This window comes from Pseudomassariella vexata (genome assembly GCF_002105095.1).
Source record: "Pseudomassariella vexata strain CBS 129021 chromosome Unknown BCR38scaffold_3, whole genome shotgun sequence".
Classification (NCBI taxonomy): domain Eukaryota; kingdom Fungi; phylum Ascomycota; class Sordariomycetes; order Amphisphaeriales; family Pseudomassariaceae; genus Pseudomassariella; species Pseudomassariella vexata.
In genome coordinates, this window is record NW_024467958.1 from 1,107,961 (window position 1) to 1,121,416 (window position 13,456).

Below are 13,456 nucleotides of genomic sequence, written 5' to 3' on the forward strand. Positions count from 1 at the left end.
GTGGCGACGAACTCATTGCTATGTACTCAGAGGCCATTAAGTTCCTAAATCAAGGTGGTGCCGCACCCAGCCTTCGACTGTGTTGGGCTGGTTTCCACAGCAAAGTACGAGGTGAGCTTAGCGCCAAGGAGCTCCTGTACCAGGCGCTCGACTTCAACACGTCACGGTCGCAGATGGCGACGCCTTTGGCACTTACGACACGCAAGCTTGAGCCGATTGTCCAGTTTCAGGAGATTCTCACGACTATCTTTGATGGTTGTATTGCTAACTTGAGCGACAGCACGGGATGGAATGACTGCATGAGCTTTCGTACACTGGCCAAGGTGCTTTTTAGCGTTGGGAGCCTTGGAAGCGAAGCTCAGATGGCAGCCTGCATGCAGGTGAGTACACGCCCCTTTCACCCAAGTGTTGGAGCCAAACCGTGGGCATCATCAAAGGTAGGCGGAACTACACGTACCCCAGTCTCCGGACCTGTAGTATTGGATCAACTGATGCTATGCCGCTCTGCCGCGCCGGTACACACGTATGTCATCAAATCGGGAGCTGACCAATCGCTTGAAAGATCAATGTTGTGGATATAGAAATCTACAAGCGCGGAAATACCCTAGCCCCGGACCTTGACAGTGCTACGGAGAATGGAGAGACGGTTGACTCGAATGAAATGCCTCACTGCATCCCGAAGAGCGAGCAGACGGTCCCCTTCATCAGCACCAAGACTACGACATCCGGCGCTTCTCTTTCTGAAGACACTACCTCCAACAACGGAGAAGCTAAGTCGCCGTCTGCGCCGTCCGCGCAGGAAATTAATCAGTCACATACCGAGCCGAGTGCAACTGACATAAAAAACTTCTGAGTCCGCAAAAGGGGAATAGGGTAGCTGACCAACTGTTGGCTACAGGGCTGACCGAGTCAGACCGCACCATTGTCACACAGGCCCCTGACGCGAAAGAAGGGGGGACAAGGTCGCTGAACTCGAAGCATATGATGACGGCGATGCTACAGTGACAGAGCCGGATCTGGAAGGTTGAAGGAGAATCCACTCGGGCGTCATCGCCTGAGTCCGTAGCATTCTCTGTCAGGGACTCACAAGCAGAATTGAACCAAGAGCGAGACGAGGATACTGACACGAGTATTATCTGCTCTGAGTGCGATAAAGTTGTGTCCAGCGGGAAGCAGGATAGCACGTATATCTGCCTCTACTGTATCGAGGCGGACCTCTGGGGCGAGTGCTTTGACAAGAGGGCCCGGCGGCAGAAGGGCGAGCTGGAAGTGGCCTGGAGGACGGTGTGTCCAAGGGGACGCAAGCAAACCAAGGCGCTGATTGAGGGATGGGGCGGAGTTAATAACGGTGTCATCACGATGGGGGAGGAGAAGATTTCCTTCAAGGATTGGCTGAAGGAGCTCAAGGATGTGAGGTGGCCGAATGCCTGGAAGGCGTTTTGGGCTGAGGAGCTGGGATAAAGTTTTGACAGATGACCGAGTGCTTAGGATTGTAGGTTATTTCTAATTTTCTCCTTTTGCTAAAACATGTTGGAATCAAGTCAAGTCCGCATTGGGGTGCATGCATGTAGTTCAAGTGCCCTAGTGCGACCATACTACAATTGATAATGTGATCAACACAGTCGCGTGAATTACCCGCTGCGAATTCCACCTTACTCGCAGATCACTTGCTTGGGGCAGGATACTCTGGAGGACTTGTTCCATGTTAAGTTCAATGACGGGCCGGCTTCATGTGCGTATCTCCCTGTTAGGGGGGGAGGGGAGGGGTGGAGGTCTCTCCAGTGCTCTAATTTCTGCTGCATCACAGATCAAGGACGGTTGCCATCCTCACAGAAAACTCACAACTTGATATCCCACAAAGCAGGTCGCGAAATTCAACACGTGTTTGAGAGTGATGACTCCGGTCAAAGGAGAATTAGCTTTGCCTCCATCACATACATTGCTAGTATTCAAATCCTCCCAACGAAATGCCTGGGGAAGGATCTTTATTATGACCGGGTTACAGTGAGCCTTATTGAAATCAAACCATGTACATTGTCTCCATAAGTTTTCATTCTCCTTACTTCTTTTTCCCTTGGTATTTTGTTCGTTTAAGTGTCCCAGCTTCGTGTAGGTCTCCTTCTCATAAGCTATGCTTGGAAACCTGACAAAGCCCCTATGAGTCCCATCCCGGTTTTCATAAGATTGACTATCTTATACGCTTTTGATAGGGTTCGTCCGGGCGCAGATCTACAAGAACACTTCTGCTGACGAAAGCAGCTGTGAAAATAAGCCGGCCAGCTGAGCGAGAATAATCAAGTAGCGGTCGCCGATCGACAATCCCCAGTGCCTCGCATCCCCTCTACAAGCGCCAGTATACGCAATAACTGCCAAATCATCCGAACTCCACTTGAGGCTGATCCTCTTAACTGCAGTGACTACTGCGAGTCATGGATGCTGTGTGACTTGTCTGCACATGGAGAACCACACCTAAATAGTCTCAACCTCACTACTCCGAGGTTTGAAAGCAAAAACCGTCACCAGCGTATTAGAGGGGTTTCCGAGTGGTGATCGTCATGAACGGATTGACCATTGCCGATACCTGTCGCTAGAATAAACTGGTAATAACTCTATCCTAGGGGAGTAACTCTTACCCGCATCGCTACCAGCCACTTTCCTTCAAGATGATGAAATCACCGCCATATGCAGCCAAGGCATCGCAATCCGTTCAGTAGAACCATGAAGCTTGCACAATATCCTCCCAAGTGGGTCCTATTATACACCGTTCGCACTTCGTACAACACGGACGCGTCTCTGGCCGAGAACTTCCGACATCCAGCCGACTCTAGCGCAACCTCGAGAAACCGGCGGTTGGTTGGGTTAGGAGCCGAGGAGAACAGACACTGCCCCCATTAACCCGGCCTCCAGTATTTTATACGTCATCGTTTTCGTTTATTACTTACTTACGGTGCGTGTACTTTTGACGCACAGGGTTTGCAGCCCCATCTACATTGTGGGTTCAATTACTTACAAACGATTCCAAGCAAGCCAAGATTGAGTTAAGGTGGGCCGATGCAAGGCTCAGACCAACTGTTTATTTTCCCACAGGCAGGAGGGAAGTCGGCTCAGTATTTGGTGTTGTGTTGTTTGTACTATGGAATGGGCTGATTGTAGAGACTGGCGTGGCCAGCCGATATGCCTCAGTTGCGCATCAGTCAGCAATAGTTGCTCCTGGATAAGCCCGATGGAGATCATTGTCAAGGGTTCGATCGTGGCAAGGACAGCAGTCAACCGTAAGTACAGCAATCAACTCTAATCGACTTTCCGTTTCGTAAAAGTGGTTTGGCTCGTCAATGCGACAAAGACAAAGACCAACAACCCAAGTCCAGCAATGAAAGTTTGGAGCTAGCGACCAAAGCAGGATGTCTCCAGCTGGGGAAACTGCTATGCATCGTACGACGGACCCTCTGAATCTCTCAACCATTATAGGCCACAAATTGCAACACTAATAATCCAAACTCCACCCAACAACCTGCATTTTCCCGCTGATTAGGGACCTTGATATGTACCTCTTAACTTTGCCAGAATTGGAAACTGGAGAAAGGTCCCTTGGGGCCTTTCGTGCAGTGGACATGCAGTTGATACGGAAATCGTCCGAAGAATCAAACGATAACGACTTATGCAAGATGTGCCACGCCAACCGATTCCACAGTTTTGTGACGACGCCAGCCCGCGTCGGTTGCGTTGAGATCGTACAGGTCGTTTTTATCCAGGAACCTCTACCACACCGACACAGAGAAATCGACGCTCTCTCTCAAAGCGGACCATACCCCAGGCTGCTAAATTTCCTCCGCCCCAACGTCCGCAAAAACTCGTGTCGGCCCTGCTTGGTTTGTCCCTCCCACACGCACTTCCCCTCGAAATTTCCCCAGGCGGTTGTGATCTCCTCATTTATCTCGTTTCTGAAGCGACACCCGCATTTTTTTCACATTTGAGTTGCAGGCCTCCGAATGGATGGAGTACGATTCCGTCATCGTCAGAGCAAAAGCGCCGAGTCAGGCCCGGAAGAACCCCATAACTCTGGACCCGCCTCTGACTAGCGGCTCCATCGGATCCCCATATAAACAGGGCACTTATGCTGCCGTTGAGTATGGATTAGGACGATCAAGACATCTTGACTTGCTTGGTATGGCTTGATATGAAAAGGCTTCCATCCGCCCGCTTTAAGATGGAGTCAGAAGAGTGGATTAGAGAGCCATAGATTCATCCTTGGCACATTTGACCCCAGCCTGCCCGAATTCCCCTCTTCTGATTGGCTAGTTCTTGTTGAATAAACCTGGAGCAAAAAGCCTTTCCTCACCGCCCAGCCTCGTTCTCGTCCCTCCCTCCCGTTGCGCCGCCGCACCGTGCTTGGCCGCCGTTGCCGATTGCCGTGGACACACCCCCTCGCAAGCTTGGCACCGACGGTTCGGCGATGACCTCATTGGTTCCACCCAGCCGCTGAGGCACATGTCTGCCTTCAAGGATAAGCTAGGGTTCAGCGTTGCCGCGCCGGCCTATCAGAGCCCTTTGTGCCCTGTGATCCGCAATCATATACCTGGGAACTGCCTTACTCCCGAATCTCCAGTTTCGGTGTTGCGCGATGACTCGCGACGACGAGCAAGGAGGTGGTAGCACCTTGCCCCGGCTCCTTCCCAGTTACGAGCTGTAGCAGCAAAAGCACAGAAGAAGCGGTTATGCGGGATGGGAGGGACGATTGGTATGTAAAGATATAAAGTCTCTCCCCGCGTGTGTGCGGGATGGGGAAGAACTTGAACCCTCTCTCCCCATCCGTGCCCGGTGCTATCGTTGATACCCCGTCGTGCTTGAGCCCCCCCTTTTATTTTTATTTTTTACTCTCTCTCCCCTTGCAACAGTACTGCCGCCTCCTCCATTTTGGCAAGCAGTGCTCGCCTGGCTTAAGCCAACCCTCTCAAGATGGCTCCTCCCAAGTTCATGGGCCTTACGGGGCGGCCACTGTCGCTGGCCGTCTCGACGGTCGCCACGACGGGCTTCCTCCTTTTCGGATACGATCAGGGTGTTATGAGCGGTATCATCAGTGCTAAGGGCTTCAACGACATGTTCACGGCCACCAGAAACAATTCGACCATGCAGGGTTTGGTGACGGCCATCTACGAGATTGGTTGCCTCTTCGGCGCTGTTCTCATTTTGGGCGTGGGTGACTTGCTTGGACGACGGAAGGCCATGATCCTTGGCGGAATCGTCATGATTCTGGGTGTTATTATCCAGGTCTCTGCCGTGCACAACAACAACGAGTTGGCACAATTCATCATTGGCCGGGTCATTACTGGCGTTGGCAACGGAATCAACACATCCACTATCCCCACTTATCAAGGTCGGTAGCTCGTTCTCCCCCGGATTTGTCAATTTGGTCCCTAACAGTCCTCAAGCCGAATGTAGCAAGACTTCGAACCGTGGTCTCCTCATCTGTATCGAAGGCGGCGTTATTGCGTTCGGTACGTTAATCGCATATTGGGTCGACTACGGCGCTTCCTATGGGTCCGATGATCTCGTCTGGAGGTTTCCCATCGCACTCCAGTGCATCTTCGGATTGGTCGTTTCCATTTGCATGGTCTTCCTGCCCGAGTCCCCTCGCTGGCTCCTCACCCACGAGCGATACGAAGATGCCGACAAGGTCATTGCAGCTCTCCGTGGCTACGAGCCGGGAAGCGAGGAGGCCGTCCTCGAGCGCGAAGTCATCATGGACTCTATCCGAGCGTCCGGCTTCTCGGGCCAGAAGTCGACACCGATGAAGGCCCTCTTTACCGGCGGCAAGACGCAGCATTTCCGCCGCATGCTGCTTGGTGCCAGCAGCCAACTGATGCAGCAGGTCGGAGGTTGCAACGCTGTCATCTACTACTTCCCCATTCTTTTCGAGACGTCCATCACGCCGGGAGACCACCACATGGCCCTGCTCATGGGAGGAGTCAACATGATCGTGTACAGCATCTTCGCGACCACGTCGTGGTTCATTATCGAGCGAGTGGGCCGGCGCAAGCTCTTCATGTACGGGACTGTCGGCCAGTGTCTTTCCATGGTTTTGACGTTCGCCTGTCTCATTCCCGGAACCAAGGCCGCAGCCAAGGGTGCTGCCGTGGGCTTGTTCACGTACATTGCCTCCTTCGGTGCGACCTGGCTGCCGCTCCCCTGGCTCTACCCAGCCGAGATCAACCCGATCAAAACACGCGCGAAGGCCAACGCGGCGAGCACCATATCTAACTGGCTTTTTAACTTCTTAATCGTTATGGTGACACCGATTATGGTGGCCAACATCGGCTGGGGGACTTACCTCTTCTTCGCCGTCATGAACGCCACCTTTATCCCCGTCATCTACTTCTTCTACCCCGAGACGGCCAACCGTTCACTCGAGGAAATCGACATCATCTTCGCAGCCGGCCACGAGAAGGGAGGGCGCATGTCCTACGTCAAAGCGGCCCAAGAGCTGCCTTTCCTAACCGATGCCCAAGTTGAGCAGGAGGCCCGCCGTTATGGACTCATTGACGACGTCACCCAGGACGCTGCCTTCGCGCGGGGTGCCACGGTCACTCGCGCCCGTGGATACAGTGAGAAGAGCGAGCGCAGCGATGAGAAGGCGGACGAGGTGTCCGAGAATATGTTGGAGTCTGGCCGTGGGAACGGCGTCTCGAGGGGCTAAAGCTGGCTGCAACATAAAAAGGGGTTAGAGGTCCGCTAGCGTGTACCCAGCCAACAGAGCTCAGTGTCGACTCTTCGTTTTCTCGGTATCTTTGCTTATTGACCTTGACTGGTTCAATTAGAAGGTCGCACTGAAGCCCAAGGGCTTTATGTTTTTTTATCATCTTACGAGATAGACGGTTTCAACTTTTTGGACTTTTCGCGTTAGATATCCGAGCAATATAGCAATGCTCAACCGAGTAGAGAGTAGTCTCATAGACTAGACAGATAGAATTGGTCAATAGAGATGAGATAATTACATCAAGATCTCCAGAGTCTGACACTGTTATTTTGCATTTACAACCTGGAACCCTGCCCCGTCCACTAAAGTTGCCTTGCAGTTCCGCGCGCAATTTCCAAAGACAGATAGATAGGGCAGAGAGTTGAGAAGCCATAGCTAAGCAATTCCTACCCAGACAGCTCTCACTTCCGTTCGGTTCCTCGCAATAGACAACGCCATGGTGTTCCAACCACAGGAAGCGTCATGAGGCTGGTCCCGCATCCGGGTGAAGTGGCCGCATTAGGTAGGTCACCCAAAGAGTGAGTTCACCACCACGCAATAGTCAGTTTGTGGGGTTGTCTCAGTATGGATTGTATCTTGAACACAACAAGGGGCCTGGCTACACGCTTCACTCTATGCAAGCATCGCATTGGTATTCACTTACTTTTCAGAAGTCTAACAAGCCGATGAAACAACGATGTAGCAGGCGGGATAATTTGAAATCACCTCAATATTCCAGTGTGACAGTTTGTTACAGCCCTGGTACCACGTTATGACTGTCAGATAGGACACCTGGTTCCTAGGTTCAGAAATAATATGGCACTAGAGAAGACTAGTGTCACTTAAAGTTCAGACGGCGAAATGAACCCCTCTTCGCGAAAGTAACTCCAAAGTCACGGTCCACTTAGGGGTCAGACACCTGAACAATGCACCTCCGACATTTTCTAAAGAATCTATAAAAGGAGAGCAACGGGAGTTCGCGAGAACAGAACACAGAGAACAATATACCTCATTCATATACAATCTTACGCACTTCTGACCACTCGATTGGACACACGTGATATTCGACAGTGACACCATCTACGTGTATCATTACATATAATCCTCTTCCTTCCGCGGCCACCTACTTCCGGGATAGGCTACGCTCTATCAAGTATCCGAGACGTTAAAGTACGCAGAAAAGATACGAAGCTATGTAAATCTGGGTGCCCCAGCATTGATGGTGAACAGGAGCGACAACGGCGCTCAAAAGTGTCAACAACTCTCAAGCTTCGCTATGCAGATCTAGTTCTTTAGTATCCAGCAGATCAGCTAACGCAAGTCGTAGAGGCTCATATGACAAACCCAGCGTGCTACCAATCCGCAACCCTCACGTCTGGGCACTGGCATAATTGGAAATACGTCATGGGTTTGATAGTTACCTAGGCCTCGCTGCCTCGTGTATATATACTGCCGGTGTGCATACAGTGGAGTCGCTTCTGGCACATCGGATTACCTTTTTGAACTACTTTCCAAGTGGCTCCCCCCTTCACTCCACCTCGCCATCAGCCGCCATGTCTACCAAAACCTATTCCGCCGTAGTATCAGTTGCCTCAAGAGCAATATCCAACGCCCGTGTCCAAGGACAACGAGCTGCTTATCCAGTCCAAATTCACATCCTCGATGCCTTTCAATCTTCACCAGGCTGATGGTGGAATCGGCGCTCAGTATCCCCAGATTATGGGAGCTACGATCGCTGGAGTGGTTGAAGCCGTTGAGCCGAAAGCCAGCAGGTTTAAGAAAGGGGACGAGATCTTTGGTTGGTCTTCTGGCGCGGCGGAGTAGATGTTCTCCAAGGTTTGTCATCTTGATGGCATGATAGGTTTTGGAGTTGAAGAAATTCTGTTGTGTTTGTAGATACCTGAAGGGATTTCCATGGAGCAGGCCGTGGTACGTAAACTCCATCCCATTGGTGCAACTCTTTTGACTTTCGCTCTTTACAATCGCCTTCGAAAACTCGCGGTGGACTCAAACGCTGACATTGATGTATTGGTAGAAGGTCCCAGAGAATTTTATCTCCATCTTTCACGCCATGGCCGCCGACCTGAACCTACAACCCCCCCCCCCGGCCCAAACCTGCCAACTACACCCCTTCCCGAGCTGACGAACCCATCCTAATCTGGGGTGCAGGTTCCTCCGTCAGCCAATTCGCGCTGGAAACCCTCATGTTCTACGGGTACCGCCACCTCATCGGCACAGCCTCCCCTCATCACCATGAGTACCTGATGAAGCTCGGCGCAAGTCGTGTTTCGACTACCGAGGACCCAACGTCACGACCGCCGTGCTGGAGAGCGCTGCCAAGAACCAAGGCACAGCCAAGCCGGTCGTGCCTATGATCATCGACTGCATCGGCTCGCAAGCAGGAACACTGGAGCCCCTCTCCCGGATTGCCGAGAGCGGTAGCACCGTTGCGGCTATTTTTTCCGTTATCGTGAAGGTTGCTTCGAAAGAAGAAGCGCCAGAGTACTTTATGGATGCGTTGTCTGTTGTTCCATGGGCCGACGGGGTGGATGTTCGTGGTGTTCGGATGTTCGTCTACCAGGTAGGCAGGCAACCCCCCGCCAACGATGGAAATGATATGTTGAAATCCTGCCAGCAGAGTGAGTTCTTCAAAGAGAAGCTCCCGCCCGAGAGTATGCCGGCCATGTTGTCTCAGGGTTTCGTGACGCCTCAGAGATATTGAGTCGTTGCCGGTGACACGTTGCTGGAGAGATCGACCAAGACACTGGTCGAAATGAGGGTAGGCGTGAGTGGCGAGAAGTTCATCTACCGGGTCGTTGAGAATTCAATTGGAAGTAACGAAGCCCAAGATACAAGAGCAGCGTTTACTTTCCGCGATCCTTCACGTGAGGTGGAATAATAGGGGCGGATATCCACTTCTCGCGGTCACTTGTCGAACTTGGCAGCACACCGAAGCTAATGCCATCAAAGTTGAATAACTGATGATTGATTAGCCGGTGCTAATGTAACAAGGTCTGCTTCCTTTCGGTGAGGTTGGAGCCGTCATAGATGGAAAGGGCTATTGTCTCTGATAATATACACCTCGCCAACGAGGGCCGCACAGCCGACTGTCATGGCAATAGCAATGATAGGAAGGTTTACTCGCACAAAGTCGAGTCTCTTGACGTGAATGTGCTTCCTGGACAGGATATCACGCCATAGTAGACCGGCCAGTGACGCCGAGAAGGCCGCACTGAAGGCACCGTAGTTGACACCGAGCGCCATGCCGTACACTGTCGCCCAGAATGTCCGATCGGAGATGGGGATCTGGTTTTCGGCATGAATATCGGTCCATGCTTGTATCACACGACAGAGGAGGATGGTGGTTCCAATGTTGGTACCTGCGAACTAGCCATGAAGTGTACAACATTAGTTGGCATCACAGAAAGGCACCCAAATGCAGAACTCACATTGCAAAGAACCACAGAGAGGAACCCCATACCACCAACAGCCCCGATTGTTCCTGTCTTGGTCACCCAATGATCCCAGCCGTAAGCGAATACCGGCACCCAGCCCTTAGTCACTAAGGCTTGCACCAGGACGAACATGGCAAAGGCAAACGGGACAAGAGCGAATGGTAGATGAGCCACCACTGCCGTAACAGTTGGGAACGTCTCTTGTGACCATCTGTACGCATCCGCGAAGAGCGATACAAGCGTTGCCCGTGGACGCTCCTGCGGACTCTCAACATCTGTCTCTTGCCCATAGGACATTCGCTGTTTTTCTTCCACCTCTCCACTTGACGGAATTCCCTCATTGGCGTTTACCACAAATAGCTCAAGGCTGTTGTCGTGACCTCCATTGGTACCGTCTTGGTTTGGCGATGGAATTTTCGGAGAATGCGTTCGCATCAGATCGGGATCGTATGCTTTCACTTGCTCTAGGGCCGCGCGCTTTGCTTGCTCCTCCTCTCGCATCGCTCGTTCGGCTCGAGCATTTTCAACCTCCTGTCGGCCCTTGCGAGCAATACCGCGCGTCTTACGCCGATTGTGCCATCCGAATGCAACATCCCAGCAGAACATAACGAAGGCGGCTGGCAAGGTAACGTAGAAGACGGGGTGCTCCCCGGTCGCTTGGCTAGCGGCGTTGAGCGCGAGAAGCGTGATGAGTGTCGCAGCCATGATAACGGCGCCAAAAATAGCACCTCCTTTGTCCAGAAAGGGATTCATGATTTCCTCAAGGGAGAGGAGCTTGCCCTGTTCGTTGTTTGCCATTTCCTTCTCCAGTTCTGCGTCATTTCCTCGGCCGTGGGGGATGTTGGGGTTTACGGGCTCCTTAGCCTTCGCTTCATCAGACAGCTCGTGCATCTTGATCACGCGAGGGATCAGAGACTCATCTGCAAAGACAATGAACAACAAAACGGGGAACAGCACAATGGCGGTGATGATGACGGGTACAATCATATTTGCGGTGTAGTCGATGAACTTGATGTTGAAGGCACCAGCGAGGACGAGGTTGGTCGGGTTGGAGGAGACGAGGATCGCCGATGCAATATTGGCCACAGCGAATTGCGAGTATATCCACGCCCTTGGGTGGATGATGTTGCTCGATACTCGTGTCATGTAGGCGAGGAATGCTGTGCCGGACAGGATGATGGGGTCGTTGCCGATGAAACTGCCCAGGCTGAAGAAGAAGATACAGAGGTACAAGAACAGTCTACGCCCAAATTTACCTCCTTTCTGCAATACCTTGAATGCTAGGTACCTGATGAGACCAGATGCATCAATCGAAATAGCGATATATGCCAGAGTGATGAAGAATGCCATGATATCGAGCGGGGAGATGCCTTCGGTCCCTATGGTGCCGTCGTGGACTTCCTTTCGACCGATAGCCCTGATGGCAAGCAGGAAGAGATCTGCTATCAATGGGGCCGTCACAAAGTTCATAGGTAATCTCAGGGGCACCCAGAAGCGCTTGACTTCGCCATTATCACCATTTCCATGAGTTGTACCTTGAGATCCATGATGGGTGCGGTCATGCCTGGGCAATATAACTCGCAAGTAGCTCAAGGCAACGAGTACTACGTCCAAAAATAACCGCGGGATGTATATGGATATGTGAAAGGGGAAAAGGACAACGACGTCTGCACATTGCATTAGAAGTAGCTAATCGCACGGGTCATCATTCGCCTAAGATATGCTGCACTTACTTGTAAGAACGAAAACGAGTAGTGTGACAATTGATCGCCAGCTGTTGATTAGACTGGTGTCAGTGTCTCTATCACCTGCTGACATTTTGACGAGTATTTCCTGGTCGTAGTCGTCTTCAAGATTGATTCCGAAGCAACTTTTGGCAGAAAAATTCGCGCAGCGGGCGACTTGGGGAGAATGCGCTATTATCAACAACGACTTCACCTATTATGACAGGCGCTCTGCCGGTGACAAAGCCCATCTATGAACAACGTTTCCCAATAGCAAAGCACCGACTACCCATTGAGGCCTTTGTCGATTGAACAGCTCTCCAACGAGGGTGATGAGCTCTTAAGCAGGAGGAGGGATATCTCGGTGCGATCGACAGTGGTGTGCTTGCGGCATTTAGGCGACAAGATTTGGTCAACTGCTCTGCTGTCGTCGCTTATGTGATATCTGGATGCATCACGGTTATTCACGACGCTAAAACGGCAGGCGGTCTTGAAAGCCCTAAAAAGTCTTCTCTGGGCACTGGGCAGGCTGACGATCCTGCTTGCCCGCGATAGAAATCAAGGATGCTTCATTTGGGAGATGGGAGAAGAGCAAGGATCCGGATCCGATCAGGCGCGTTCCGGGACCAGCAACCGTTGCATGTTTCCGTGCGGATAAGGCTCAAGTACCTCAATTGTCAGTCTTCTGAATGTCGCACAAGCTACGTCGCATGCAATTCTTATGAGCGCCACTGACACCTGTAGATGTATGGTTTGCTGGCAAATTTTGCTCGCTCGATCCAGTAATATTGACCAAATGAATGACAGGTCTAGGTAAGCTGCATGTATTAAGAGTCTACCACACCCTAGTCGTTGGGCAGAAATGGCTTATCTGAGACGATGAGTCTACTATAGTAACCTTCTGGAAATTCTAACCATTTCTTCTTTGCGTGCAGGCCGGTCAGCAAAAGGAATGCCATGTGACCATGGGCAGTTGGACTTGAAATAGTAAAGATCTTTCAGCTCCATAAGCCCTGGCCACTGACCGGGAGGTCCGTCCCCCGGCACGCCAAGTGCCTTCCGCAATGGATTCGGACTTAACCACTTTCTTCACCGCGGGCGCAGTTCACATCCCTGCAAAAATATTGAATGGCGGCTGGTAGACATTCAACTCGCCCCTGTAAGCATACTCCACGGCACGGGAGTGAATCAGAGTCTACCGAGGTGCAGGTTTGCGATCACGTTCTCTCGGCCCTGGGAAATCACAACCCTAGAGCCGCTTCGACCGAGTATCACGCAACGGCCGGAAATAGCTCATGTATTGGCTGACACTTGAGCCAAGAACATGAACCTGCAAGCCACTGTGAAAGGAGTAAATGCTGTCACTGCTGTGCCACCACCAATAGGATCCGAATGCATTGTCCAATATGTTCTGACTTATGTCCTGGGGCAAATGCCGATGCCTAATTCCCCGCCAGCCATATATCGGTCAATGAGGTGTCCTAGGAGTTTGTCGCTTCGCAACCTCTACAGACGATATTCTGCGGGTACGGAATAAAAATGAC

At 51.7% G+C, this 13,456-nt stretch overlaps 4 protein-coding genes across 4 annotated transcripts; 3 read left to right on the forward strand and 1 right to left on the reverse strand.

Annotated features, from left to right (window-relative positions):
- Positions 1-20: 20 nt before the first annotated feature.
- Positions 21-1,461, forward strand: BCR38DRAFT_481950 (uncharacterized protein; the record flags this gene model as incomplete). Its single annotated transcript, XM_040863440.1, has 4 exons — positions 21-380; positions 563-827; positions 899-924; positions 1,009-1,461. The coding sequence occupies 4 exons, from the start codon at positions 21-23 to the stop codon at positions 1,459-1,461; spliced, it is 1,104 nt and encodes a 367-aa protein (XP_040718751.1).
- Positions 1,462-4,956: 3,495 nt separating this feature from the next.
- On the forward strand, positions 4,957-6,694 carry BCR38DRAFT_336290 (general substrate transporter; the record flags this gene model as incomplete). Its single annotated transcript, XM_040855444.1, has 2 exons — positions 4,957-5,374; positions 5,430-6,694. The coding sequence occupies 2 exons, from the start codon at positions 4,957-4,959 to the stop codon at positions 6,692-6,694; spliced, it is 1,683 nt and encodes a 560-aa protein (XP_040718752.1).
- Positions 6,695-8,395: 1,701 nt separating this feature from the next.
- Positions 8,396-9,455, forward strand: BCR38DRAFT_406388 (uncharacterized protein; the record flags this gene model as incomplete). Its single annotated transcript, XM_040858045.1, has 2 exons — positions 8,396-8,531; positions 9,004-9,455. 2 exons carry the CDS (start codon positions 8,396-8,398, stop codon positions 9,453-9,455), a joined length of 588 nt encoding a protein of 195 aa, XP_040718753.1.
- A 320-nt stretch (positions 9,456-9,775) lies between these two features.
- On the reverse strand, positions 9,776-12,006 carry BCR38DRAFT_336075 (uncharacterized protein; the record flags this gene model as incomplete). The annotated part of the gene is made up of 3 exons (XM_040855430.1): positions 9,776-10,120; positions 10,183-11,855; positions 11,922-12,006. The coding sequence occupies 3 exons, from the start codon at positions 12,004-12,006 to the stop codon at positions 9,776-9,778; spliced, it is 2,103 nt and encodes a 700-aa protein (XP_040718754.1).
- Positions 12,007-13,456: the final 1,450 nt, after the last annotated feature.